Source organism: Varanus komodoensis, unplaced genomic scaffold, assembly GCF_004798865.1.
Source record: "Varanus komodoensis strain SLA01 unplaced genomic scaffold, ASM479886v1 scaffold68, whole genome shotgun sequence".
Classification (NCBI taxonomy): Eukaryota; Metazoa; Chordata; class Lepidosauria; order Squamata; family Varanidae; genus Varanus; species Varanus komodoensis.
The window spans coordinates 482,920-495,632 of NW_025336321.1; the positions used below are offsets into that span (position 1 = coordinate 482,920).

At 40.1% G+C, this 12,713-nt stretch overlaps 1 protein-coding gene across 1 annotated transcript in view; it reads left to right on the forward strand.

The window, feature by feature from the left end:
- The first annotated feature begins 3,254 nt into the window (after positions 1 to 3,254).
- Positions 3,255 to 12,713, forward strand: part of STK31 (serine/threonine kinase 31) — a 39,532-nt gene continuing 30,073 nt past the window's right edge. The window contains exons 1-8 of the mRNA XM_044450727.1: positions 3,255 to 3,315; positions 3,395 to 3,447; positions 3,686 to 3,784; positions 5,037 to 5,111; positions 5,654 to 5,812; positions 6,237 to 6,592; positions 8,733 to 8,931; positions 11,983 to 12,098. Coding sequence (XP_044306662.1) covers positions 3,288 to 3,315; positions 3,395 to 3,447; positions 3,686 to 3,784; positions 5,037 to 5,111; positions 5,654 to 5,812; positions 6,237 to 6,592; positions 8,733 to 8,931; positions 11,983 to 12,098 — 1,085 coding nt within the window. The 5' untranslated portion in view covers positions 3,255 to 3,287. The remainder of the gene's footprint in view (positions 3,316 to 3,394; positions 3,448 to 3,685; positions 3,785 to 5,036; positions 5,112 to 5,653; positions 5,813 to 6,236; positions 6,593 to 8,732; positions 8,932 to 11,982; positions 12,099 to 12,713) is intronic.

The window sequence follows — 12,713 nt, forward strand, 5'->3', positions numbered from 1 at the left end:
CTTAACATAAATAGGTGCCACAGACACATTTTGGAATAAGTTGCACAGTTTTGGGTTTGACATCCAGAGAGATTACCATAGAGCTGGAAAAGGCAAGCCAAATGAGCAGGAGCTTGGTGGGAATGCTTTCCCTTTGAGGAAAGATTAAAGTGTTTATGGCTTTTTAGCTTATAATGGGTTGGCAGGAAATAGTTCTCCAAATATTTTGAATGCAGCTCCCTGCATTCTTGACAATTGACCATTCTGGTAGGGGCTTCTGGGAAGTGAAGTCCAAGCCATCCAGGGAATGTTGTTCTGCCCATCTGTGCTTTAGAAAGTAAGTGAATGGGGTGATGGTGGTGGTAGGATCATGATATAAAGTCTCTGATGGTTGGATTGAGAGATCTTTTTTCTCCCTGCTAAAGGTTGGGTTCTTATCTAGTGAATTTGGCCATTTTGGTGTAGAAAGGTGGTATAGAAATTAATTTCATAATAATTTATTATGCATAGTAAATGCATTGACAGTTGATTCGGGATCAACAATTATCAACAAAAGATAATTTGTCAGGCAGGCAAGTCCTATGCTGAATGATTGAAAGAGCTGGATATGTTTGGACTGCAGAAAAGAAGAGTAAGACAAGACATGATACTGATATTCAACTATTTGAACCTCTGCAGAAGAGGGAGTAGAGGTTCTCTTTTGTTCTAGAGGGCAGGACTCAAACCAGTGCTTCGCAGTTACAGAGGAGCAGATGTGGGCTAAACATTAGAACAAACTTAATAAGAGTAAGGCTGTTAGTGGAAGATTCTCCTTTGCTAAGGGTATTTAAACAGAGGTTAGATGTCAATCTGTCACAGTTATTCAGTTGCATGTTGCCTTGCAGAACTCTCATTGAGCAGGGCAATTAAACTAGATCAGTATTCCCAACCTGGTACCCTCAGGGTGTTTTGGGCGCCAGTTCCCATCAGTCCTAGCTAGTTCAGCCAATGGTCAGGAATACTGGGAGTTGAAGTTCAGAACATCTGAAGGACAAAGGTTGGGGAAGGCTGAACTAGATGAAATTCAGGGCCCCCTCCAACTCTGATTCTATAAATGCACAAATGTTTTATGATGGGTAAACAGACTTTAGACTTGTAGGATTTGCTGCTTGTTTTGCTAGGCCATCAGCTTTTTGCAGCATAAAATTGGAATGATACAGAGAAGATCAGTGTGTTTGCTGTGGAAGGGTGACATGGAATTCATGAAGTGTTCCATGTTGGAGAGCCAGTATGGTGTAGTGGTTAAGAGTGTGGGACTGGGACTCAGATCTGCATCGTAGTCCCCATTCACCCATGGAAATTACTGGGTGACTTTGGGCAAGTTGCCGACTCTCAGACCAGTCTACCTCACAGGATAAGATTAAAAGGAGGAAGAGGAATATGTAACCTTGAGTTCCTTGAAGGAAAATGGCAAGTTATAATATAACAAAGAAATATAATCAGTTGCCTCCAACTTAAACCAAGGGACAAAATGTTAGCTTAGGAAATAGAGACGTATGTTGTATTTAATAAGTCTGGATGACTATATGGCTCTCTTGATATTGCCGGACTGCAGCTTCCATAATCCCTGACCATTGGACATGCTGAAGCTGGTGGCAGTTGGAGTCCGACAATGTTTCACAATAGCAGGCTCCAGTTCAGCAGCCTGACCTACTGCAATGCACCAAAAGACCTTACATATGTGAACTTAAGCCAATTTTACCAAGCTGCGTAGTTAAATTGGTCTCTTTTAGGGTTCTGCAAGTTATTATCTAGGTAAAATTACAGATGCATACATAGAATTTGCATAGAATATATTCAGGACTGAATATATTGCATAGAATATATTCAGGACTGAACAAAATTGTTTTTTACAAGATCATAAAAATTTTGCCATCTGGTATTTTTAAGTAGCAGTGTCCTTTTGTGGCCTGAAAATAAAGAATCCATTCAATAGGAGCAACATGTCAAAAAGACATTCAGAAGGCTTTTTGACCTCAGAAGACTTGTGAACATTTTCAGACATTGGGTGGGGGCTAAACTGAGACAGTTGTCACCTCACCCTGCTGCAGAAATTGTAGGCTTACACCAACACATAATAGCAACTAGGTAGCCAGGTGGGGCCTTAAGCCAATTTCACTATTTGTGCTGCTTAAAAATGCACCTTGGAACAGAAAATTAATGTGGGAATTTTGTAATACAACCTACTGCAGCAGATGAGGGTTATGGTTGTATACATGCTTAACTGAGGATGTCAAATAATGTGATTGGAGTTGTAGGCAAGGAAGAATTTATATAACTAGAGATGGAGTGATCACTATCATTAGAGATGTAGAAGTTTTAATAAGATTCTAGTATATTAAACTTATTCAGCTTCAAAATAACAACCAGTGTTAATGATTTTTGAGATGATTGATCAGAGTTTTTGAACCTTCAGAAGAATAGTGGGGTAGATGTTTAAGGCTTAGCTTTTTTACTTGTTCTGAACAAAAGTGAAGTTTTGTTTCTTATTAAGCCGAGCACTGTAGATTTATTTAAAATATTTATATTCTGTCTGAAAAAAAATCTTCAGAGTGGCCGCTAATAAAAGACAACATAGAATTTTTCTTAAATGACAATTGGGCCTGATGAAAGCAGTGGGGGATGATGTAAAATGTCCACTCCCTGGTCCTTGAATTGGGGTGGACACTTTAATGGCCCTTAGCCTAATTTTGAGCAACCCTTGGCCTAATTTCAAAAGCCCTCTTAGTTTGAAACTCTGGAAAACACAGAAAACAATCTTTCTCCTGGTAGATTACTTCACAGACAAGGGGGAGAATGAGAGAAAAGGAATATCTGCTGCCTTTGGCCTTGGCCTCCACCAGTATGCTTCCCTTGTCAGAATGTCCCTAAAGAATTGTGGCCTTCCAAGACAGAAAAGTTTTCCTTGCTTTAGATGTTACTCCCTGCTGGCCCAGCTCCTTAAAGGATCTGCAATGAGAGAAATAATGTTCCTGCACCCCAGAAGTGCACTACTCAGTAACAAAGGTCAGGGTTTGTTTTTTTGTCTCCTGGGGGCGAGTCATATGTTTACCCTGCAGTTTCTGACTGTTTCCAGTGGTAGTGGTGGTGGGAAAAGCCCTGGGATCAGGGGAAATGGGATGGTTATGTAACACGTACATACTGCAGTTCTAAAGTTACTGAGAAGTACATCTCCTATATAAGCAGCAGTTTGGTATTCTCCATAGACACTGCTTTTGTAAGTCATTGTTCTGACTCTGGATTGTTTGCTTGTCTTAGGTTCTACCAATATGGAGGAGGATTCAGCTTATAGTCAAGGTACGCATACTAACAGAATATCATGTTCCTTTCTTAATAGCGAAATCATAAGCTGATTTTTAACTTTTTTTATCCGCAGTTGAAAAGGTGATTGGCTGTCATGTTGAAGATGCTGTTACCTTCTGGGGACAGGTAAGGTAAAGACTGTGGGATGTGGTGGAAAGGCCTGCTGAATCAGGGTCATTAGTGTCCAGGCAGAGTGATAGTACTATCCAAATTAAACATTTTCATGATTAAATTTGACAAAAGCAGGTTATTCCCTGTAGTTTGATGAGCCCATCTTCAATGTATAGCATCATGTTATCAGTAGCATGTCCTTAAAGTACTAAGAGTATGAGCACTGACTTTGATCTCAACCTGTGTTGTGTAGAACATTAATCGACATAATGACATCTTGAAGACTGGCTCTGCTCTTGCTGAGATATGTCCTCAAGCCAGCCCAGTTTTTGGCAATCCTGATCTTACCAAGGTAGGTTACATGTGTAGCTTCTTTTGTGGAAATTTAAGTGCAGCCTAATAAAGGGATATGGTGCTCACAGGTGCACTGGCACCATTCAAAGTATCCCAAGTGTGTCTGCCTTACTCTGCTGGACCCAACACCACTCCTTCCTCTTGCCAAAACCATGGCCTTTCTTCCTTTTGGCCCCTCCCCTACCACCATGTAGAAGCTGTGACATGGAACCCAGGGTAATCCCATAAAGATGATTGGTGGAGATTCAGGATAGATAAAAGAAAGTACTTCTTCACACAGCACCTTGTTTAAATATGCAACTCTCTTTCATGAGATGCTGTCATGGCCCCCAATTTGAATGGACTTAAAAAGGATTGGAGGAGAAGGGTATCAGTTGCTACTAGGCTTCATGATTTTATGCTGTATATGCCTGTGTACCCCAATTGCTTGGGAACGTGGATGGGAGAGTGCTGTTGGACTCATATTCTGCTTGTAGATTTCCTGTGAGTAGCTGGTTGGCCACTGTGAGAACAGAATGCTAAACTAGATGGATGTTTGGTCTGATTGAGCATGGCTGTTAGGCTTTTATGAAGGCCCTGCCTGCTCCCCATATGCAAATCACAGCTCTTTAGGAGCAGAAATCATCTTCAGTTGTCTGCCATAAAATTCTTCATATAACCCATTTTGAAGAGGAAAACCTTGTTTTATAGATTTGACCCATTTGAAAGAAAATATTGTAGTGATAATGTAGGAAATACATGCATAAAAGATTGGTTCCATATTTCCTGAAATACCGTACATCTTGGTGGAATAACTGAGGAGGGAAAGTCCTTGTAACAGCTCAGAATGTTGCCTGCCCCAAAATTTTGAGTCTTCATTTTTCTGCTCCCACTTCCATGATTTGTTTGCTGTGTTGTATGGAGGGTGGATTGCTGCTCAAAATATACCAGTCCAGTATGATAGTATCCTCCTTGTCAGATTTTCTAACGTCAGATTTTTTAATTACCATGTAGAAACTGTTGGCTACATACATAAGCACATTCCTTAAGAACTAGTTACATAATTCTCTATCAGTAGACATGTTTGAAGACTAAAGTCTGTTTCAAAAGGCAGCTAGCTGTGTGTCTCTCGGTCAGCTACCACCTGCACACTGCTATATACATCTCTGAACTAAAAACTTCCAGGGAACATGTCTTAATGGATTGTGATTTTTAAAGCAAAACAAAAGGTGCAGATTTCTGAAATGATTTGCTTTTGTTTGCATCCACAGGTATATGGAGGGTGCTTTTCTGAAGATAAATGCTGGTACAGATGTAAAGTGCTGAAGGTTATCAGTGATGAAAAGGCAAGGAATACCTTCTAAGAGAATAGCTACTCAGCTTGATTTTTCTTTAATAACATTGGAAATGTATTTGATATTCATGTATAAAAGCAGCGAAATGTAATTCTGCAAGTTGCAGAGCTTTTAAGTTCATATGTTAGTTGATATTGATGTTGATGGTTCTAAATTTCTCTGGCTTTGGTTCAACACTGCATTTTAAAAAATGCTAACTTGGGTTTGAGTAAATATGACACAAATGAGTTAAATAACAACACAGAGCTACCATTTTTTATTCAGGCTGTTTTATTTTTTGATGGGTAATTACAATACCTTCTTTTTACTAGATAATGATGTGTAAGAGCTTGGCCCTCTTTTGCACTGTTCCCCTTGAATCAGATTCTTTACTGCTCTTATAGTTTATAATTAGATTTCAGTCTTGTGTAATCTTAGAGTAAGTCCCACTGAGCTTAGTGGACCTTACTTTTCAGGAGACATATCTAGGATTGCATGATTACAGTTGTAAGTTAATAACATAAGTAGTTGGCTTTTGCATTTTCTTGTTGCAGTGCCAGGTGTTATATATTGACTATGGAAACTCTGAGATTCTCTGTCGATCAGAGATAGTTGAGATTCCAGCAGACTTGCAGTTCCCCAGTGTGGCAAAAAGGTATAAACTGTGGGGATTACAGATACCAGCTGATCAAGAATTAAATCAGTTTGACCAGGTGAGCCAGATGTTTCACATTTTTGTGAATGTTTAGTGATTAAGCAATTTTCATTGTTGGAGTAGAGATCTGAGGAAGATGGTTATTTTTTAAACTGGCCAAACAAACATAAAATGGCTTTCTTTTGCTTGAAAGTTGCAAAACCTGTCAGTTTTGACAGGTGGGTGGATTGTTTCCTTCTAGAAATCCTGTGATTAGTTACCATTATTTTTCAGTGTAAAATGGGTATGATGTAGCTGAGGGCATAACATTTCCTTTCTTTTGGTGGTAAAAGTAATCATTTAGAACATGTGTGTTTCCAGTACTGGTAGGGGTTGGACTAGATGACCTTTCTAGTAGTTTGAAACTATACCTGTGTATTTCTCTGATTTATAAGACCTATGTTTTGGCTTGCTCCATGATAATTTCTAAATTTATTTTTCAGGGTAGGAAGTTTCTGAATAGCTTGATTTTTGAAAAAGAAATGAGGACAAGATACAAAGCTACATCCCAGGATGGGACCATTGCAGTCCAGGCAGAGTGTGGCCTATTGGATGTTGGGGAAGAAATGTGTAGAAAAGGTTTTGCAGAGAGATGCAAACCCTCCACAAACAGTAATGCCCATGACACAAAAATTGATTCTTCTGCATACCAGTCCTGGAACGCAAAAGCTTTAACTCCCCTGTGGGCTATGAGAGGCAACACTCCAGCAAGTGGTAGAGTCAAGGGGAGCCTTGGTGATCATGTGCCTCTGAATAGCAGAAGTGAGAATAATACTTCCTGCAATGTGCCATTTAATAAGTAAGTCATTACAGAGAAACTGTAAGGAAATGTTTTCTGAGGAGTGGTTTGTGAAGAGTGAGCGACATCTTTATATAGTGGATCTGATTTGTACATAATGGGTGCAAATCATGGGTTATTTAAGCAACTGCCGGTTTGTCGGATTATATCCTGCTACTGCTTTGCACAATCAATCTCTGATAGGAGGTTGTTCTGTAATATACCAACCTGGGCAGTATGGATTGCTTAACCTACAAATAGCCCATAATGTCTGTGTTTGCTTGCCATGAAACAATCTCCAGTTGGGTTTATTGGAGGGTGCCCTAGTAGTAGAATGCCCTAGTAGTAGAAATATTTAAGGCCATAACATGGGCTAGTACTCATTCTTTCATTTGGATAGTCACTTATGCTTATATACAGTTTCTTCAGCAGGTAGGTAATTCTCAATTGACTCAGTGCATAAAAGTTGTTCCACCCTACCTGGCAGCTTTAGCATGACCCATTGTAGCGATGCCTTCCTCACACCTACCTGGAGAATGGAATGTGGGTGCTTACTGGAAAGGTGTTGTGTGCAGAGGGAAGAGGTGGCAGAATGCATGTGACCAGTTTGTAGCTTTGATGAAAATTTGAGTTCAGGCAGTGAAGATGAGAGGGTTGTGGAGTGTCAGCCAGCTCCAGTATCAAATTAAAGTCAGGGAACATCTGGGGAGCAAGAAGAGCAGTTGTTATTCCAAGTGGGTGAAGGTAATGTCCAACTGATCCATGGAAATGGAGAGAGAGCACAGCAGGAAGAGATGAGCACTGGGTAAACTTCAGAGCGAGAACTGAGCAGCCTGTCTGATACTGAGGTCCCTCCAGCTGAGGAGGTGATGCTAGTTGTGAGGAGACAACACAGGTGGGAGATTCAGTTGATGGAGAAATGGGAAAAGTACCATAATTCAAGATTTCATAGTGCCCTGCCTGCAGGGTGGCACAGGAGAAAAAGGGTATAAGGGGGCTGGAGTCTGAGAGGTGTTAGAGAGGGTTCAGCACTTAACTCTGGTTGAACTCAGAAATGTACGACAACAGGGATGTGTACCAAGCTTTGTGAAAAGAAACTCTGGAGCAGCATGTTGGAGGAGGACTTTGCCTTGCCACAGAAGCTTTCTTCTGGGTTGGTGTGCAGAAGGCATTAAAGATACACCCTAACTCAGGCTCCTGGTTTTGTTGTATTATTAACCACCCTGATTGCTACAAGCATTGTGTCTTCTGGGTCAGGCTTCAACTTGGTCTCTAATTTTCTTTTACTTTATTCATCTGTCCTCACTGTAAAGTTCTTTTCTCTGTGGTAATTATGGTTTTCCATTTATACAGAGAAGTTTGTTTCCTGATCTCTGTCACTGAATTGTAATATGGCTAGAAGTCCCAGGGAGGATTCTAGGACCAGCAGACTAAACAAAACTGGGTCACATGGTTCCTGCCATTCCAGATGAATGGAAGGCACTATCCTATTGTGGCTGTGTCTTTTGCACACCAACCCAGAAGGAAACTTCTTGGAAAGTATCATTGTTCTTTACTTTTTTCCACCCTGCCTTGATACACATGTTCCAGGCTCTTTTGCATTTAATGTAATGTGTTTAACATTAATTGCAAACTCCTTTAGAAACTTAGGGCTAAACTACACTCTACATTACATGCATAGCTTGTTAGTAATCTTGGCATTTAAAAAACTTTATTATACTCTTGAGATTGGGACCAAGCAAATGTGTTCAGGATGCTTGCTACAGGCAGGTGTTTAAATGTTTCCATCCAGCTTTTCCCTCCCTAAATTTGCCCCTACGTGGGGGATAAAAAGGAGGGGGGGGGGAATTGGGTGCAGGGGAGTGGAGTTAATTGTCAAAATAAAATCTTTTTCTGAAGGGTCTTGGAGAGTAAGAGTACTTCCATTTACAGGACTTCTAGCTCTAACAGTTGTAAGATGTCATGCAGCTATTCCATCTTCCTTCACAGGCTTTTGAGGAATGTCGTGAGAAAGATGAAAGGCCTACAAATGGTAGTCTAATGTCTGGACCTCTTGAAAACTTGTATTAATGAGGCAATGCAGTTGTGTCATAAAAGCCTCATGTGGAAATATTGACAATCGCTTAAAGTTTCTGTTGTTTATTCTTGTCCTTATTTTCAGTAGGGAGAAAATAGGGGCATATGACTTTAGACGGATATCAAATATTAGCCTGGGAAAAATTAAACAAGATCAGAAGCTTATAGAAGAGAATGAAAAACTAAAAGAGGAAAAAGAGGCTGTCAGAAAGGAAAACCAGAATCTTCTTCATCAATGTGAAGAACTGGAAACAAAGATTGAGGAGCTTACTCACAGTCTTGAGGTATGGTGCTTCATCCCAGAATGATTGATCAAATAACTTTAGGTTAGACCGCTGGTATCTCTTTTTGCTGATATATAATTGACATGCAGGAAATTTTTATTCTTCTTTGCCTACTGGGAGAGGAAGCACTCAGATAAAGAATGGTCTTCAAGCCTCCTCTTGCCTGGTTGGCTGCCTTCCACAGAGGGCAGGGCTGCTCAAATCTAATAAGCAGCTGAGGCAGCAATCCAGTAGCTCCAAGCTAATTGGAAAAATCCTCTAAGGCAGTCTTCACCAACCTGGTGCTTTTACCCTACAACTCCCATCTTGATGGCAGGGCTGATGGGAATTCTAGTCCAACATATCTGGAGGGAAAGTCTCCTCTAGGACCGACAGCCTTCAGATTTCTGCTATCTACTTAATTTTTTATTAGAACCCAGTATCCAGCAAATGAAACCCAATGCAAAGAACATATGGCCAGTTTGCACACAATAACATTAATAGGTTAAACAACTTGTGGGCTATACAAGTGGAAGAGAGCAGATGTTTTGCCTGCAGTCATTTGGAGCCTCACAGCTCTGTGATTAAGCCAAAAACTAACCATGAGTTAGCCAATGGGTAATTTGACTCCTATATGAGCCAGAGCTCCAGGTTTGATTGCCAGGCTCAGCAACCTGTGACCTAGCTGATTGCAGGTTTATTGATTAGAAGCAGATGTGGCTGACATACTGCAGTAGCATACCCACTCTCTTACCCTCATGCATTATAGCTCATGGGCTGTCTAAATCATGGGCCATCAATATGTGTGAACCAGTTTATGATTAGAATTAAAACATTCTGAACCCAAAAATAATGGTGCTCATAATCCTTCCATATAAAAAATCATTTCTAGTTATCTCAAACTCTCTTTATTTTATCAACATTTTCATAGGTTGGGAGGGGAATTATTTTCTTCCTGTGATTGTTAAAGAATTGTGGGTAAGAAATCCTTACAATCTGCTGCAAATTATTTCAAGATCTACCAGTCTATCCAGAAATATTTTCTGCCCTGCCCTGTTCTTGGCTCAGTAAAACTGGCTTTCGGTTCCTTGGGACAGCAAGATGGAACTTGTAGTGACAATTGTGCCAGTTTCCCCATTTTCCAGGTTCCTTTCATAGAATCATAGAGTTGGAAGGGGCCAATAAGCCCATTGGGTCCAACCCCCTGTTCAAAGCAGAATTCCAAGTTAAAGCATCCCTACCATAAGGTAATCTAGCTGCATCTTAAATACCCCTAGTGTAGAAGAGCATACAGTCTTTCTAGGCAATTTATTCCATTGTCATATGACTTTAACTGTCATAAAGTTTCCCCTAATGCTCTGCTGGAATTTGACTTCTTGTAACTTTAGCCCATTATTCTGTGCCTTGTGCTCTGGGATGATCAAGAAGAGATCCTAGTCCTTCTCTGTGTGACAGCCTTTGAAATACTTGAAGAGTGTTAAATCTCCCCTCAAGTCTAAACATGCTCAACTCTTTCAGTCTCTTCTTATAAGGGTTTGTTTCCCAACAGACTATCTTTGTTGCCCTCCACTGAAACTTTCCCAGTTTGTCTGCATCTTGTCTGTGGTGCCCAGAACTGGATGCAGTACTCCAGATGTGGCCTAGCCAGTGCTTAGTAGAGGAGAACTAGGACTTTATGTGATTTGGACATGCTGCTTCTGATAATGCAGTCAAAAATAGCATTTGGCCTTTTTGCAGCCACATCACAATGTTGACTCATAATCAGCATGTGATATACAACAATTCCAAGTTTCTTCTCACTTCTAATATTATTCAGTCACGTATCCTCCATCTTGTAACTATGGGTTTGGTTTCTTTTACCTGGGTACAAAATGTTGCATTTTTCCCTACCAAATTTCATTCTGTTTTCAACCCAGCACTCCAACCTATCTAGCTTGTTAGAATTTTGTTTCTGTCTTCTGGGGTATTAGCAATTTCACTCAATCTTGTGTCATCTCCCAATCTGTTAAGCATTCCCTGTACCACCTTACTGAAATGATTAATAAAAATTTGGACATAGGACTGAATGTATTGCATTTGTTACCTCTCTCTAGTTCGAGAAGATGCCATTGATAAGCACAGTTTGAATTTGTGGTCAATTGTGGATCTACCTGATACTTGTCCCATGTAGCTCAGTTTTAGATAGATTGCTAATCAGGATATTATGGGGCACTTTGTCAAAAGCTTTGCTAAAGTCAAGATAGATTATGTCCGCAGCATTCTTACAGTCCACAGGGAGATTACCTAATTTGTCTAGCAGGATTCATTCTTGACATGTTGGCTTCTAGTAATCATGGCATTTTTTTCAAAGTATTTGCAAATTGACTGCTTTATGATCTATTCCAGAATTTTCCTAAGAATTGATGTCAGGCTGACTGGTTGTTCCCAGGTCCCTCCTTTTTTGCTTTTTTGAGGATTGGAACAACATTAACTCTCTTCCATTCCACTGGTACTTCACTGGTCCTCCGTGATTTCTCAAAGAGCACAAGAAGAGCCATGCCAAATCAGTTCAGCATTTTATTAACAGGATTGCCAAGCAGCTGCCTATTGGAAACCTACATGCTGCCTCCAATACTAGAGACACCATATTGCCATCATATTTAATAGCTGTCATTGGCCTTATACACTATCCATTGTTTTAATCCCCATGCATGAATTGAAAAGCAATTTAAGCTGCCTTGAGTTCCTTGAAATGAAAAAAGGTGGGGTATAATTATAATAAATACATACAATAATTTACAAAAAGGTAATTTTTTTGTGGGGGGGGAAGAATTTAATGCTTCTGTACATTTTTAAATGAAAGGCTGTTTGCAAGGCAATCCGACATCTGTAATTTTGAACTTCTTAGAGTAAAAGGTATTTATACAAATGTAACATACACTAGCATAATCCTTGAGGCCAAATCTGCCGCCATATTTTCTTCATTCCATGTTTGCACATGGGCATTTTTGGCAATGGCTTTTTAGTTCTTTGGCATTTAACAGAAACTATGTAGCACTTGTGGGCTAATACTTTCATTCCTGTCCAATGCAGAAAGAGAAGAAAGCTTCCAAGAAATATCTTGAGCATTTAGACAGCACTCTTCATACATATATAGGAACTACAGTGAGAAGCTTGGCCACCAAGTTCAAGAAGCTGAAAGAGGCAAGGTAACTGTGCATGTTTCTAAACTGAACGCCTTCAGCAGTTATGAGTTCCTAGTGTCTGTGCAGTGGAAGTTAAAAAGAACAACACTTTGATCTAGGATTGCTTGGAGAAGATTCTTCCCTTTTAAAACAGTCATTAGTGTTGATCCTGATAATGCAGTAATATGACAACAGTTGTCAGAAATGGTTGCAAAGCTCCATAGCTGAAACATAAACGTCCTTTTTCTCTGGGGCTTGGGGCTTGGAGAGAACCCTGCTAGAGGCCTTAAAATATTTTATTTTTCATGACTGTCCAAATGCTGTGACAATGGCTGGCCTATGAAAGTTAGTCTGTTGCTAGAACTTTGTTCAGAATTCATTTCAGTGAAGTTTGAAGTTAACTTCAAAAACGTAGAGAAGCTGAGGTAGGGCTGAGAGGAAGTGGTGGTGCAGGATGCCAGCTGGAGAAAAGGCAAGACACGTTTTTAGTTGTGCATTTTACAAGTAAAAAAGCTGAGATTTTGCTTATGCCAACCTGCATGTTTTGATAATGTAATATTTGCTGGGTAGATATTAGAAGGATGCTGATCATTTGAACCAGCCTTTTCCAACCTGGTCTTCCCTTGGAATGTTGGACAG